General features: G+C 33.5%; 1 protein-coding gene across 1 annotated transcript in view; it reads right to left on the bottom strand.

Moving 5' to 3' along the window:
- LOC111503616 (uncharacterized) overlaps nt 1–17,958 on the bottom strand; it is a 93,094-nt gene that overhangs the window by 35,415 nt on the left and 39,721 nt on the right. The window contains exons 6-9 of the mRNA XM_023157966.2: nt 15,812–16,103; nt 7,968–8,122; nt 6,170–6,485; nt 1,301–1,479 (exon numbers count right to left, since the gene is read on the bottom strand). Coding sequence (XP_023013734.2) covers nt 1,301–1,479; nt 6,170–6,485; nt 7,968–8,122; nt 15,812–16,103 — 942 coding nt within the window. The remainder of the gene's footprint in view (nt 1–1,300; nt 1,480–6,169; nt 6,486–7,967; nt 8,123–15,811; nt 16,104–17,958) is intronic.

Raw genomic sequence — 17,958 nt, 5'->3', positions numbered from 1 at the left:
CATGTAAAGTGAGTTCGAATTATATCAAGGAGGTTACATACAGCTCCATCTGCCCGCGAATAGATCAAGCAATAATGTGGATATATCAAGGAGGGTACGTAGAGCGCCATCTGCCCGCGAATAGATCAAGCATTAATGTCGATAATTCTGACAAATACAGATCCCGAGGTTGAGAGTTACAAACACAGAAAAAATTGCCGTTATTGGAATGACACCAACCCTCACGTTTTCCAGGAAACACATACCCAATATCCAGATAAAATTAACGTTTGGGCAGAAACATTGGGTATATTGTAGGACCTCTATTTATCGATCAAAATTTAACAGGGGAACTGTATTCGAATTTGCTGGAAACTACTGTTGACCCTCTCATCACTGAAATTGTCGAAGCTAATCCTAATGAATTCGATATGGATGAATTTCACCAATTGAAAATGAGTAGCTGAAAATAACAATTATATTAAGCAAAAATAAGATGTGCGTAAATATGATGACTGCCAATCACAATCATACAGTAATGAATATGGAGTCCCTCAGGTATCCATTTTAGAACCTCTGATGTTCCTACTTTTCATCAATGATATGCCAAAACATGTGAATACTAACCGAATAATTTTATTTGCAGACAACACAACACTTTTGCAGATGGTGAAAGCCTGGAGGAACTCCAAGTTAAACTCAATGAGCTGTCTGTCGCATTTACAGATTGGTGACGCAAACACTCCTTGGTTGCAAACCCCAGTAAGATTGTTTTAATGCAGTTCTACTCTAGAACGGTCAGGAAAATTACCGATTTTCGAGTCAGAGTAAGTAGCCGTGATGTGATTTCCTCAGACAATACTAAATTCCTTGGTACCTTTGTTGATAGTAACATGAATTGAGAGTCAGCTGTGAGTCAGGTCAGAAAGAAAGTGAACTGTGGTTATTATGTTATACGGCAACTTTCATCCACACTCAGTATTGATCAGCTTTTGAATGTTTATTATGCCGTAATTTATTCTCACATCTCATACAATATCGCTGTATGGGGTTGCTCCACATCTATAAATAAAATTTTTGTTGGCCAAATGAGAGTATTGCGTTTGATTTACAAATTAGATGCTAGGGAATCTTGTAGACCGCATTTTACCAGAGGCTTATCCTTGTGTCTCTGCAGAAGTAAGATGATCTCTTGCTCTTGTTTGATAGTCGTATACTTCAGATGTAAAGGTACAAAACTACGTAATTAAATAACTAAAAAGTTGAATATGAAAATTATAACCATCTGATATAACCTAATTAGACAAAACCACATACTCACGTGTTGACAGGGTGGACAAAACCATTCACCCTCTGGAATGCTGAGCAGAGGTGGATGCAAACAGGAACAATGCCAACCATTGTCACATTTATCACAGAGCAATATCACTTCCGGGTTATCAGATTTGGCACATTTCTGACACGGAAAATCTTCCTCTTCTTTTTCGTTTTCTTTGGAATCTGTAAACAGTTAAAGTCTTGACATGAAGTAAATATGAAATATTTTCACATACGATAGATCATTAACGTGTATCGTGTATAATCACATCTGTTTTGTGTTCACTCTGTTAATTATTTCATGTCTGTGATTTTCGTTATTTCAGCGTGTTTTTCACAAGGTCTCTTCTGCTTTTCAGTTGATATATAGAGTGTTACCTAACTATGGTACGTTGAAGTATAAAAAAAGCGATAATTATAAAATATCATAAATATCCTTAGCCTGAGCTAGATTTAAATATCAGGTGCAGTGGCGTCTCAGTGGACACCCCAGCTAATAACAATAATAAGAAAAAAAAAGAACGCCAATGACTCTGTAGTTTTTCAATTTATATATATATATATATATATATATATATATATATATATATATATATATATATATATATATATATATATATAGTGGATAATCTTAGCGACTGGAGAAATGTACAGCAAAATGGATTAACGGGGACTCTCAGTTAAAAAATCAAAAATCAAATCTCTGTTCTACTTTGCCAAGCTTTCGCTTCTAATGGGAAGCTTCTTCAAAGCAGTAAAAATGAGTTGAAAACAATAAATTGAACATATAAATTGACGGAGAAGGTTGAACATGTATAAGATTTTTTGGTTTTTTGACTGCATTAACCTTTCTAGATTTTATATCATTTCTAGAAACATGTGGATTCGTTTTCCAATGACATTTCAGATTAGCTTAAAAAAACCAGCTGATTTCGGCAAACAAGTGTTGCCCATTTACACTTGGCTGCACCACGCTGATGAGGCCAACAGCCAGAAACAACCTGAGTTAAGACGCTCTGACCGTATAAAGAGGCAGACAACGGGATGACCAGTTTAGTTTGAAGGGTGCCTAGAAGCTGACAGTACTACCAACTGTCGAAAGCGCTCGCAGATAATTTATAGAAGATATAAAGCTTCAAATCCTTTTTGTAGAATTTAATATTGAAATACTCAAAAAAAAGGAAAATTAGTTGCATCAATCAAAAATATATATATATATATATATATATATATATATATATATATATATATATATATATATATATGCCCAATAGGCTGAAACAGCTGTCTACCGGTGGCTCTTTAATTGAAATCAATATGGGAACGATCAAAAAGTACTTATCTATTTATTTATATATATATATATATATATATATATATATATATATATATATATATATATATATATATATATATATATATATATATATATATATATATATATATATATATATATGCCCAATAGGCTGAAACAGCTGTCTACCGGTGGCTCTTTAATTGAAATCAATATGGGAACGATCAAAAAGTACTTATCTATTTATTTATATATATATATATATATATATATATATATATACAGGGTCCTGCAACAGTGGCGCGGTGTTCCATATCTCTATATAGGAAGCAGATAGGAATCTAATTTTCTGTAATATTACCTTATTGCTCGAGCTCGACAAAATAAAAATATTGGCGGTCACACAGGGTGTTCGATTTTTTCTGGGCGGATCCCAACTGTGTCTTTTTAAATGGCAACCTATATTTTTTATCGCTTTTTCGGTTTCTTCATAGAAAATAAAATAAACTTTATGTATATCTGCACTTCGAAAATATTGATGGTTTTCGAGATATCTAGCATGACAGGTTTTTTTTTCCAATATTCATCACTCAGAATATTTGAAATTATAAAGTGGTGCCAAGTCCAGTTGAAATTTTTTTTTGGTCGAATATTCTACATTGGTAACTCTCTCAAACGATATATCTGAAATCGACCTGTGATATACAGGGTATGAAAAACTGCTTGCCAAATATTGTAAATGAAAATTTGCAAAATCTTCCTTATATTAAATGGAACACCCTGTATATTATTGATCCATAAGAAGCGCCAACGAAACCTCTACAAATTTCATTAAGTATTCCCTATGGCTAAGTTCAATAGTTTTTCTTAAATGAGCATTTCTTTCGAAAAATGGTCATTTTTTCAAAGCGAAATCCATTTGACGACTGATAAGAATATACAAAAAATACCCTTTCCTTAAAATATCGCCCATTCCTAAAATTACCTGTTGCTAGATAAACAAGTTGCGAATTACACCACAAAATGGACGTTCTTGAATAGTTACAATAATTTCAAAAATCTCGGAATTTGTGCCATATTCTTTCGGTCTAAAACAACCTTTCAGCGAATGAAATATTTATTGGAAATCAAGTAGTCTGGCAAATGACAGAACAAAATATTTGGCTGCAAATGAATATTGAAATTTTTAGTCAATCGTGAAGTTGAACTGTCGGTATAATTTCATCAGAATGTTGTTATCAAAAAGTGATTTGATTGATATGATTTTCATATTAGGTGAATCAGACAGGAATTGTTTATTGGCAAGTAGAATTTATTCTCAACGGTATCCAGATAGAAGGCATCCAGATGAAAGATCTTTCCGAAAGGTCTTGGGACGATTCGTTGAAACTGGATCTATTAATTATTCCAAACATGAGCGCATCAAGCCAGCTACTAATGAAGATAATGAATTGCAAGTTCTTCTTGCTGTTGAAGAAGATCCTAGTAGGAGTCAACGACAAATTGGGGAAATAGTGGATATAAGTGAGAGATCAGTGCAACGAGTATTGAAGAAACATCGCTTGCATCCATACCACGTTCAGTTACATCAAGAACTACTGTATGCTGATTTCGAGAAAAGAGTGAGATTTTGCAATTGGGCCATGAACAAAATTCGTCGAAACGAATATTTTTTCAATAATATTTTATGGTCGGATGAATCGATATTCCATAAAAATGGATTTGTAAATCGACATAATTACCATTATTATGCGACAGAAAATCCTCACTTATTGAGACAGGTGGATTATCAACATAGGTGGTCGATAAATGTCTGGGGAGGCATCATTGGAGAATATGTAATTGGTCCATACTTTTTTGAGGGACATATGAATGGTGCAATGTATCTCAATTTCTTACGAAATGATTTACCAGGTTTGTTAGATGATATTCCTCTTGACCTCCGCAATAGAATGTGGTTACAACATGATGGTGCACCTGCTCACTATTCGGCAGAAGTGAGAGATCATCTAAATGAAGTATTTCCCAATAAATGGATAGGACGGAATGGGCCTGTACGGTGGCCCGCTAGATCACCAGATTTGACGAAACTAGTTTTTTTCTTATGGGGATACATAAAAAATATGGTTTACGTTGAGCCACCAACTTCTCCCGAAAATATGCGACTTAGAATAACGAATGCTTTTCGCAGCATTACTGTCTTGCGGAGGGTAGAACAGTCTTTCAAACATAGACTTCAGCTCTGCATTCAAGAAAATGGAAGACATGTTGAACATATTTTATAAAAGTTTCATTATCAACCTTAATTAAACTCTCCCTTTTGTAGTTTTGTAATTTGCCAGTTGACAAATTTGAATATCTAGAACTCAAGCTCTGAATGAATATAATAACATGAAAAAAATAGTTATTTATAATGTTTCTTTCTTTTAACTTGTTTGGTTTGATATTGCACGATTTATGAGTGAAATTCTGCATCCAATGAAAAAATAATTTTCCATTTAGCAAAAAGTGATAGGTACATACATTTATTTCGTTAAAAAATATTTGTTTGGACACCTTCTAATGTACAAAATTGAAACAAGATATCTTTCGTATATTTTTATCAGTCGTCAAATGGATTTCGCTTTGAAAAAATGACCATTTTTCGAAAGAAATGCTCATTTAAGAAAAACTATTGAACTTAGCCATAGGGAATACTTAATGAAATTTGTAGAGGTTTCGTTGGCGCTTCTTATGGATCAATAATATACAGGGTGTAGAATAGTAGTTTTTTGGGGATTCGGTCTGATTAGAATAAATATTACTCTTTTTAGCTGCCCGAGCTTTCGCTAATGTTCATTAGCTTTATCATTATAATTGAAAATAGAAATTCTTTCAGAGTATTTCATTCCTCGTCTTAAGTTGGAGCGAACATAAAAAATGTCACTCCATCTACAGGACGCGATACTAACCAACTGCATATCCGAAATTTGCCCGATTCCTCTGAATAAGGAAGAAAAACTTTCTTATTAGTCAGTGGGCTGTGCTTGAAGACAGGCAGTAAACAAATCCAAAGAAATGAACTTTAAATGTTCAAGCCTGTCTCGGATATACCTAGACAGTAGGTTGAATGGACTGACGCCTATCAGAAAACAACTACTCCACTGGCTAATACCACGAACGGCCTTGGATTATATCAGACATGCGTCAGTGCAGGAATCTTCACAGAAAATTTCCTGCACATGCAATTGGCAAGGTCGACTCTTTCAGTTGTATTACCAATTGCATATGCAGGAAATTTTCTGTGAAGATTCCTGCACTGACGCCTGTCGGATATAATCCAACGCCGTTCGTGGTATTAGCCAGTAGAGTAGTTGTTTTCTGATAGGCGTCAGTCCATTCGACCTACTGTGTAGGTAGTTCATTTCTTTTTTGGAGAAGTAGAAAGCATAAGAGTATATTTTTGAATAATGTTTTGGTTGGGATTGAATTGTAAGACCCATCCTATGAACAATTCAATGCCTCGCTGTATCAATTCTCGAAAATCGATACTTGGCATGTGGGAGACGAAAATGAATAACATTAGTGAAAAAATCTCACCTTCATCATATTTTTTTCTAGCCGTCCTTGCTCTTTTTGGCGGTTGATATTCATCAGCCGAGTTCAAATCACTTTCTGGCGAGAATTCGTGATCCGACTTGAATTCCAATGGTGGCTCTTCTTCTATAACTTCCTCTTCATCTTCCACTTCTTCTCCGTCTTCCTCACTGGATTCACTACTTGATTTCCAGGGTCGGAATTCGTCAAATATTTTATTGGGTGCTTTCATCTTTTTTCTCTTTTTCTTAGTTTCATCGGGATCTTGTTCTGTTTCAGAAGATAAAACTATGATGTCTTTCTTGGATTTTTTTGTGACCTACAAAAGAAGAATATCAACTTAAAGTATGTTTTTTTTTTTCTTATCTCACTTCTTAAACTTCAATGAATAAAATCTTTATTCAGTTGAAAAATCAGAATTATATTATAATATTTCAATGTTATTATTAGGTTGTTTCAAAAGTTATGTCCGTTTTAATGCGTCAGCATTAGGAGCCAGAAAATCTATGAATTTGTATCAAAATAATTCCACTCTGAAATTTCGTTTTTGAAGTTCATATTAAAGAAGTTCCACTTTAATAAATATAATAATAATAATAAATGGCTTAAATGAAATGAATAAAAACACTTTTGTCTGAATACCACTGGTAGTTTTTATTTATATGACCGGTTTCGGGTTTGACCCCATTATCAAGTATTTTTTGGGGTCAAACCCGAAACCGGTCGTATAAATAAAATCTACCAGTGATATTTAGACAAAAGTGTTTTACTCATTTCATTTACGTAATAAAATTGAATCATAAAAATGGAGGATTTCCATTTGAACAAAAAAGCGACAGGCGCTTGATATACAAAAAATATGGCACAAAGCATCCACGCTTTTTTCACAATAATAATAGTATTTTTAGTTCGTTATTGTTTTAAACGTATAAATTTTTATTGTATTATTTTTATCTACTGATCTACAATTTTATCGTTTGATGTGATTTTTATCTGCTTAATACTGACCTATCCTATACGTTTGTCAACGTCTTTGAGGATGAATAAATATTATTATTATTATTATTTAAAAAAAAATCTTTCTAGTTCGACGTTCCTTAAAAACGTGTTTTTTAGTTTTTTGAATTATATTTATTTTTCATTTTTTTGTTTCGTATGTTTCAGTCTTCTTACACTATATTTATTTTATCTAAACTTTGGGATTAATCAGCCGTATTTTGTTTAGAATAATGACCATTAATATTTTCCGATTCCGGAGAGGAGGCCAGAAAATCAGCTACAAATCCCAAAGAAGGCAGCAGGCACGCAAAGAAGGGTTACAAATAAGGCAGCAGTCGCAGTCAAATGAAGAAATACATGTAAAGTGAGTTCGAATTATATCAAGGAGGTCACGTCACGTACAGCGCCATTTGCCCGCGGATAGATCAAGCAATAATGTCGATATATCAAGGTTATGTACAGCGCCATCTGCCCGCGAATAGATCGAGCAGTAATTGATAGTTACATACAGCGCCATCTGCCCGCGAATAGATCAAGAAATATCAAGGGGGTTGCGTAGAGCGCCATCTGCCCGCGAATAGATCAAGCAATAATGTCGATAATTCTGTCAAATACAGATCCCGTGGTTGAGAGTTACAAACAAACCAATATACATACATACAAAGAGGTGAAGCTATAAAAACGTGTTAAAAATAATAAATTTTTTGAAACTATTTTTGTTATAACTTTCAAACTGCTAGTTATCTACTTCTTGAGGAAAAATCACATCATGAATAAAAAATATAGTGTTCTAATTAAATACCTTTTCTTTTTTCTTTTCCTTCTTTTCTTCTTTCGGTTTTGTTTCCGGTTTTTTATGTTCTGCCTGTTCTTTGATCTTTATTTGTGCTAATCGTCTTGATTGCCTTACACTGTTCAACTGTATCTCAGTCACATCCAATCCTGCTAGTAGTCGTTCTGGAAATATTAATTAATATTAGCTATGATATCAATCATTATGAAATCGGTGATTTATTTATGTCAAGCTATGAACAAATTATTTCAATTTTGGTAACAATATCAGTTTATTCGAGAGGGCTACATTTGAAATATCATTTAGTGGCTAATTATTGTTTAAAAATTACATAATACTGCAGAAAGGGTATATTTGAAATATCATTTAGTGGCTAATGGTTGTTACTGTTAAGAATAAAAACCATTCCAAATTCCTGGGAATCTTCATGGATAACAAATCAAAATTTGATCAACGTCTTTCAGCTTTGAATAAAAAATTGCCATCAGGATGTTATGCACTTCGAATAGTTTCAAATGAACTGAGTTCATCCATAACAAAAATGGTATATCTTTCCCTGATTGAGTCTCACCTGAGATATGGTGTTGTCTTCTGGGGATTCTGCAGTCAACAACTTTTTCATTCAGTGTTTGTTTTGCAAAAGCGAGCGGTTAGATACTTATGCAAAGTGGGAGTGCGTGAGTCATGCAGACCATTATTTTTGAGAGAAAAAATTCACACTGTTACTTGTATTTTCATACTGAAAACTGTTTGCCTGATTTTCAAAAAACATAATATGTTTGGAACTCCGGAACATATAAATTACATTGCAACAAAAGCGTACTACAATCTTGATGAATATTACAATGGAACTTTGCTGTGATTTAATTTAGGTGTTTTTTTGTTGTTTAAATTGACACCTATACTTTAAATTATATTTTATACTGAGATATATCTTATTTTATTGCCATGACATGTGAACTTATGTTCAAATTGTGCATATTTGTTATTTACATTTTTTGAAAGGGACTATACAAACTATTTTGTCTACATCTTTGTTGAATTTTATTTTTTATTGTTATATTTTATGAATATTTGTGTTTTTGAATTCTTTCTTTTCTTTTATTCTTTGAAGTGCTATACATACCATATTTTTTTTAACAAGCTTTGTCAATAAGGTTGTATTTTCTTGGACAATAAAGTATATGTCTATCTATCAAAAGGGGTTAATTTAAAGCAGGGGTCTCCAAACTTTGAAGCCTTCGGGTCATAATGATTTTTTCAGTTTGTTCCAAGGGCCAATTTCTGTCCTTAACGATATTTCTAGACTAGGATAGTCGCAAAGTGCGTGACCTAAGCAAACTTACGCTTTTTTTGCATTTCAATTATTATTGTGTATTGCGACACTTAACGACATCTAGTGGCGAGTAGTGGTACTAGGTACTATCTTTTTTAGCTACCCGCTAGGTGGCATTAGGCGTAATTAAATATTTGGAATTACTGCGTTGGTTCGAGAAAGTTCTGGTTCTAGCTAGTGTATTCCGATCACCTCGAGATGGCAGTAATAATTGCATATAAAAAGGCCCGCGGCGCAACTGCGAGTTAGTCTGCGTAAGAAAGGCGAAGGAAGCGAAACTGTCTATTGTGAAATAAAGTAACACCCGTCAATGAAACTATTTTAATTTGACTTATTGTTTTTATGTCTGATTTGTTAGTATGGAAAAGAAGCGAAAAATCGACAGTGCAGAACGTTCCAAGAAAAATGGAACTTTTAGTATTTTGTGATTGAGTCCAGTAATAAGGTGCTATGTTTAATTTGTAATGAAACCATAGCTGTTCTCAAAGACTGGAACATTAAACGACACTATGAATTGAAACATCTTAAAAGTTACTCAAGTATACAGGAAGTTTGCGGAAGGAAAAATTTGAAGCTTTGAAACGCGGACTCAAATCGCCGCAATCTTTGTTTACCAAAGCGAATACTGAACAAGAGTCTGCAACTCGCGCCAGCTTTCGTGTGGCTCTTGAAATCGGAAAACGTGGCAAATCATTCACCGATGGATAAATGATAAAAGAATGCTTGATTGCAGTAGCCAAAGAAATATGCCCCGAAAAGGTAAATTTATTTAAAAGTGTCAGTTTGTCAGCAAACACCGTGGCTCGGAGGGTGCAAGACATCGCAGAAAATATATCATCTCAACTGTCTGACAAAAATGGACATCATGAGTGGTTTTCTCTAACATTGGATGACTCAACGGATGTGTCAGATACTGCTCAGGTGTTGATTTTTATTTGTGGAGTAGATAAAAGCTATGAAGTGTATGAAGAACTTCTTGATATCGATAGTATTCACGGCACGACAACTGGGGCAGATATTTTTAAGGGAGTTGAAAATGCCATTAATAAAAATAACCTTCGATGGAGAAATTTGAAATCTATAACAACTGATGGTGGCAAAAATATGTATGATAAAAATAAAGGAGTAGTTGCACTTGTGTCAAAGGCTGTAGAAAATGATGGTGGTTCAAAACCATTAGTCTTACATTGTATCATTCATCAACAGTCCTTGTGCGGAAAATGTTTGGATATGTCTGAAGTTCTAAAACCAGTCATATCAGTTGTTAACTTCATCAGATCCACTGGGCTGAACCACCGACAATTCCGCGAGTTTATTTATCAGATTGGAGAAAATGATTCAGCATATCATACTGCCGTACGCTGGCTTAGTTGCGGAAAAGTCCTTAAGTGCTTTTTTGAACTTCGAGCAGAGATCGAAATTTTTTTAAATGAGAAGCAGCGCCCTTTTGCCGATTTAGAAAATAGTGAATGGATGTGGAAGTTAGCCTTCTATGTCGAATTGACAAATCATATTAAAGAAATGAATTTGAGATTGCAAGGAGAAAATCAGCTTCTCCCTGATTTATACACCAATATCAAATCCTTCAGGCAGAAAATAATACTATTTCAATCGCAATTACGTAAAAAATGTTTCACACATTTTGAAACATGTGAAATATTCAGCAATCGAAACTTTGAGTGCTTTGAAGATGAATTTTGATATTCGTTTTTCAGATTTTGAAGTCATGGCGAATGAAATTAAGCATTTTCAAAATCCTTTTGATTCTGACATTGAAACCCTGGCTCCGGAAGTCCAAATGGAAATTATTGATTTACGGTGCAGTGATATGCTTAAGAACAAATATAAAAATTCATCTTTGTTGGAATTTTATAAGAGTCTTCCATTGAAACAATTTGATAATTTGCATAAATTTGCTCGTGGGTTGTTTTCTGTTTTTGGTACTACTTACTTGTGTGAGAAAACGTTTTCCAAGATGAAGTACACAAAGAATGTTTACAGATCTCAATTAACCGATGAGCATCTTAAATCTCTTTTGATAATTGGTAAAAGTAAAATTGATCCACAACTCCAAAGTAGTGTCGGTGGAAAATCACAATTAGTGTTTATGTTTTACTGTGATTCATTTCAATTATTTGTTAGTTATTAATATGCTTAAACTTAAATACTTGAGTTAAGTTTTCTTTGTCATCATTTCTGTTGGTTAAGTTTTACCTTGCAAGTAAATAAAACCGAGTAATTATCATTCTGTGTTTTCTTCTTCAACTTATCACAGCAATAGTAACAACAATTAGGTAATCATTGGCTGTCGCGGGCCAGATTGATGACAGTAAATCATTGGCTGTCGCGGGCCGGATTTGGCCCGCGGGCCTTAGTTTGGAGACCCCTGATTTAAAGTATGAAAGGATCAAAGACAATGAGCGTCAATAAAACATATACCACATATACTATCCTAAACTAAACATGTAACTGAGTTTTAAAATAATGCCAAATTTTAAACATCTCAAGATCAATGTTACTATTGGCTAATCTTAAGATTCTTGGAATGCAGCTATTGAATGCATGGTTTGGACGATAAAATGGTACACAAAAAGTTTGTTGCTGTCGAGTTGAGCAGTTTTGAACATGTAGATACATTTTTTCTAGGAGTTCAGCACAACTGCATTTGCCGTTAATAATATTGAAAAGTAGTGTCAGGTATCTCTGTTTTCTCCTACTTTCCAGGGAGTAGCAACTCATACTCGCAGCGAACACCTGATTTATATGCTATATATCTGAGGAAGTTGTGTTGGACATTTTAGATGTTCTTGATATAAGTTACACAAGTTACATAAGTTACACCAGACAGAAGAGCAATACTCCAGGTGTGGACGGACCAGTGAACAATAAAGGGCTTTAATAGCAGTTGCGTCAGTGAATTCATGGATTAGCCGTTTGATAAACCTTAGCATTTTAATGGCTTTATGGATAGCCATGGGTATATGTTGATTGAAGCTACGGTGGGATCAAGAACAACCCCAAGGTCTTTTATTTGATTAACATACTCCAATACATGACCAGTTAAGGTGTAATCAAAAGTGGTAATGTAGTAATGGTAATGTAGCAAGACAGTTTTTGCTATCAGAAGAATTTAAAAAAATAGTAAATCAAAGTAGGGCACTTGCAACATATCATTCACTTTTTCATTCAGTCTTTAGGTATGGTATAATCAATTGGAATAATGTATCAAAGGTACATCCTAATAGAATATTTGTCATACAAAAATCAGCAGTAAGAAGCATAATCTCTGCCAATTATGATGAAAAGTGTCGACAAATATTTGCAAAACTTGAAATAATGACCCTATACTCAGTTATTATCTATGAAAATTTGCTTCTTGTTCAGCAAAACTTGATGAATAAAGTTGCTCACAAGGATATACAGCAACATGATACAAGAAATAAATCAAACCTTGTTCCTACAGCTAATAGGTTGAAAAGAACAGATAAGATAGGAATTAAGCTATACAATGCCTTATCTTTCGAATTTCGTAACTTGCCATTTAGAAGATTCAAAAACTTATTGAAGAAAATATTAATCAAACATCCTTTATATGAAATTGATCAATTTTTCGAAGTTATTCAAGAAGAAAGAGACACTTTTGCAGACATTTAGCCAGTAATTTATTTGGTTTACCCCAAGGTTGTAAGGGGTTGAAAACGCAACCCCTAAAGTTTATTTCCAATATAACTTTTTGTCTTATTATTTGTTTACCATTTAAAAATTTATTTCCGATAGCCTGTTTCATTCTAAACAAAAAATGTCTCTTGGGTTTTTTGCCCAAAATAAACCAGTTCGCAGCAAAAAATTATTTTATAACAACTACAGAGATACATCGTCATAAATGCGAACTGGATTTATTGTTATTTTATCGTTAGTACCTGCATTAAACGATTAAAGGTTAATAAACAAAACTAATTTATTAATAACAAAACACACAAAATGTAGAATTCATAGTAAATGTTCAATATGTCTACTTTCAGACATTACGCATGCGTCTAGACGTCGGCGCATTGAGCCACGTATTCGCTCAAATATTCCTGGAGTCTCTCTGATTACCCTGCACGCATCGATAATGCGGTTTCTTAAGTCCTCTACATCGCTAACAGGAGTACGATAAACCAAATGCTGTAAATGGCTCCAAACAGAGAAATCGAGAGGATTGAGATCCGGGGATCGAGCGGGCCAGATCTGCGGTCCTTCTCGACCTATCCACTGAATTGCATATGTTTCAGTTGAATACTGACGTGCTACTTGAATAAAACGGGCAGGAGCCCCATCATGCATAAAAAACATATCCCTTCTGACGCCCAAAGGAACTTTCTCCAGCAGTACTGGATGCACTTCTCTTGAAAGTTGAACGTATGCCTCACCATTTAATCGAGGAGGTAGAAAATGAGGCCCAATTAAATCATCCAGAATAACTCTGAGCCACACGTTAAAAGAAAACTGTTCTTGATGGTTAGTTTCGACAATAGCGTGCGAGTTTTCATCAGCCCATATGTGGTAAATATGAAAATTAATAATCTCGTCCCAAGAAAAACTACATTCGTCTGTGAATTCTATCGTCTCCAGAAAGTCACAATTTCTTCTAATCATTTCCAGCATCCAATTTCAAAATTTAAGACGGTTCGGAAAGTCTCGCGGTAGCAGTGCCTGTACTCGTTGCAGATGATAAGGGTATAAGAGTTGTTCCTTTAAAATTTGAAACACCGTCATATGATCAACATTTAGCTGGAAAGCAATCTTTCTAGTACTGGTAGTAGGTTGTTCTTCAATCAAATTAAGTACTGCTTCCTCAAGCTGTGGTGTTCGTACTTTTTGATGGCGACCACAATCCTGTGTTCTTTTGTCGAATGAAACATATTCTCGTAATCGTTGATGAAGTCGAGCAAATATTCTATGTGAAGGATGCTGACGGTGAGGATACATTTCAGCATATCTTCTAGAAGCTTCTAACCCATTCCCCTGCGACAGACCGTAAACATAATGCATATCAGCCATTTCCTCATTTGTGTATGCCATTTTAATAACAAGTGAATTATTAAAGTAACAAATTAAGAACAGAACAACAACACCCAATTAGTACGAATTCAATTTCGAAAATTCACAAACTAACAGCGTCATACCAATTTGATTGTCACTATCGCTAATCCCGACCTACTAGATAGATTAATTTCGTATTTTCGCATCTATAACGATGTATCTCTGTAGTTGTTCGTGAAATAATTTTTTGCTGCGAACTGGTTTATTTTGGGCAAAAAACCCAAGAGACATTTTTTGTTCAGAATAAAACAGGCTATCGGAAATTAATTTTTAAATGGTGAACAAATAATAAGACAAAAAGTTACATTGGAAATAAATTTTAGGGGTTGCGTTTTCCACCCCTTATAACCATGGGGTAAACCAAAAAAGTTTCTGGCTAAGTTTCTTTTTGGTAGTACAAAACGTCAGGGTAATTTCAATATTGTAACTTTTTTAGTGCTTGTGAAAAAAATTTTTATACAAATTTTATGTACCCCCTTTAAGGGGCTGTATCTTAACAAGAGATGCTCCAATGAAATTTCTTTATATGAAAGATCCTATTTTTTTTCGATGAGGAATCACTTCCTTAAATGTTTTACACTTATTTAGTTACACCCTGTATATAATATGTTAGATATGTGATTTATAATTTGTAAAGCTCATGGCTTTACATTTTAGTCAATTTTTATATGATTGGAATTTTATCTTGTTAACTTGTATTTTTTTGTAACTCTAATTTATCTACAAGCATAGCATTTTTTAGAAACTATATTGACGAGTCTTATCCTCTCAAACCTATTTTAGAAATTGTATTGACGTGTCTAAAAACTGTGTGTTTCTTTAGACTAATAAAATTATTATTATTATTACGGGATCGATGAAAGCGCATTCAAGTCCATGCCATTTAAGAAGCACCAGGCATCGACCTAACCTAACCTAACCTAAAACATTCATCATAACGCAAAAATAGTATGTGAAACGATTGATTATTTGGGGGAGAAAAAAACATTGCGTTGTTGACTCATGTCCTTTATTTTTTGACAACTAACAACTCTTAAATCACCCCAAGCTGCTGAAGCCTTGCAAAACCATATTTTGAATATCAACTTCAAAGTGGAAAAACTTTCAAAATTTGGTTCGAACACATGCAAAATTTTACAAATCTCAAGACAAATATTTAGTTTGGTCCAAAAAAAATTCTTCCTTACTCTCACAAAAACTTTAAAAGTGACCTTTGTACGATACTGTGAAAAAACTTTGACTTCTTGAAACCTATTTAAAATAAACGAATGATAAAACTCACTGTGTACTTCATTTGTTTAATTACCGGTGAATTTACCAAATTCGAAAGACTGGTGAACTAATTTACATTCAAATTAAGTTTTCAAGTAGGCTTAATAAATAATTTAATACTCGACAAAATACTACTTCATAATAAGAAGGATCGACTTACTGTTTTTATTTTCTGGATGTCTTACAATTTCACTGTTCTTTTTCTTTATTTTAACTGGATATTTGGATTTGGGAGAACTTTTGTTAGTGGAATCATCATCGCTTATTTTGTTCTTCGTTGCATCCTTCTTCCTCACGATTGCTCCTTTTTTTCTCTTCGGCCTCAAAATTGGCTTCTCCGTTTCGCCGTCTTCGTTCAAAATGATAACTGAATCGTCATCGCTACTGCTCACCTGCTGTTCTTTCTGTTGCTCAATACTTTTGCGTAACTTCGGATCCATCTGTCGCTTTCCCTTTAAATAGACAACATTCAAATGTATTAACAAATGTACAATATCAAATGAATGTCAATAAATATTAAAAAAAAAAAGTTAGTACATGCATATTATTTTAACACAGTCTGCTAAGTGTAAACTCTTGTGTTTGATTGGGTTTTGGGTTAGTTGATAAATAAAGATAATGACAACTGTTGATATTGTTCTGAAAAAAATTAATAAAATGAAATTTATAAACGATAGTATTTTAATATGAATTAATTCAATGTGAGCCAAAAAAGTCATTATAAATGTTAGATATGTAGTGCAAAATTATGGAGTTATTGAATTTTGATGGGGCAGAATTGATCAAACTTATATGAAAAAAATTAGAGATATTATAAAAGTGGTTTCTAAAAATCATGTACAATGAAAATATAAGATATTTTTGGGAAAAAAATTTGAGCTTCACTACAACTTTGTACAGAAAAATAATAACGATTTATTTTCCCAAGAACCATACAATGCTTATAGCAGGGAAAAAACAATAATAAAAAAAACATTACTAAGTAAGAACAGAGCACCAAAAAAAAGCTAAATCAGAACTGAAACTTATGTACAGTGCATTTCTTATGTTCCCCCCTTTTATTTTTTGAACGGGTCAATTAAAAAAAATTGAAATTTGGTATAATGAAATTAAAGCATGAATACTTTATTTTGTATTGAAATTATCAAATGAAACTTTCAAGACGGGGGCTGGGCGCTATCTGGGGAAAACAATTAAATGGAAAGGGGGGTCTTGTATCATTTTGAAGCTCTTGACGAATACTTCACAACCCTAGAATATGAAGTCAATATCGTCACCTACTACAAAATGGTGAAACATTTATAGTCCAGTCATTATAGTAAGTTCACCTCAGAATTCGAGATATCCAGCTGTAAGTCTGTAAATACTTGTATATTGACACCCTAAAAGTTGTCTCAAAACCTACATATGGTAGGGTATAAGCAACTATTAAATTTCAAGGTCAAAGGTCACAAAAATCGGTTTTTTGCGCTTTTTTTGGAAATATCTCATTTCCTATGGGTTTTTTGCTATTTGTATTTATTATCAATATTGTAGAATACAAAATTCTCTACAAATTTTGTTTAAAAAAAATTTTTATACGGTGAACAGTTTTCGAGATAGAGGGCGGAGAGCACGCGGTCACAGCATCACTTAAGGTCAACCGGTGCCTCCGGTCGAAAACGCGCCATATATAGTTGATGAACTATCGATAAATCAATGATTATAAATATTTGTCAATTTTTATTAACTATCATATTATATTTTATAATTTTTTTCCTAACTTATCCACTTTTTATTCAGTATTAATTTAATTAACAACACTTACCTGCCCATGTAATTGCAGAATTGTTAATGAAAATATAGGAATTATATTTGAATTTTAACCTAATTGATATTTATAACTTCTTACATGATGAAAAAAAAAACAAGTAAATTATGAATTAATCTTTTTATTAAAAAATATCATTGAATACATTTATTTTTATTGAAAGTAAAGAAATGGAATAAAGGGTACAAAAACTACAATTTATAATTTTAATCATCTTCTTCCTCTTCATCGTCGTCTTCTGGCTGCTGGTAAATTTCAAACTGGTCTTAATTATCGTCTTCAACGACATTTGTCTCAAGTTCTTCCATTATTTCGGGGTCAAAGGTTCCATTTTCGTTAATGTCGCTCTGATATGGTAGTAGAGCATTGAGACAAGCTTGCCCATTACATTGGCCACAAGCTAAAGAGCATTGCAAGCCCGCTTTCCTGCATCCGCATCGCGAACCACAACCACTCTTGCAGTTGCAGAAAATTGTATTTAGCAAATCTTCTGGAGA

The sequence above is a fragment of the Leptinotarsa decemlineata genome, unplaced genomic scaffold (assembly GCF_025532065.1).
Source record: "Leptinotarsa decemlineata unplaced genomic scaffold, Ldec_3_MD MMD2_tig00026374_RagTag_RagTag, whole genome shotgun sequence".
Taxonomy (NCBI): domain Eukaryota; kingdom Metazoa; phylum Arthropoda; class Insecta; order Coleoptera; family Chrysomelidae; genus Leptinotarsa; species Leptinotarsa decemlineata.
This window is presented reverse-complemented; position numbering and strand designations above follow the sequence as displayed.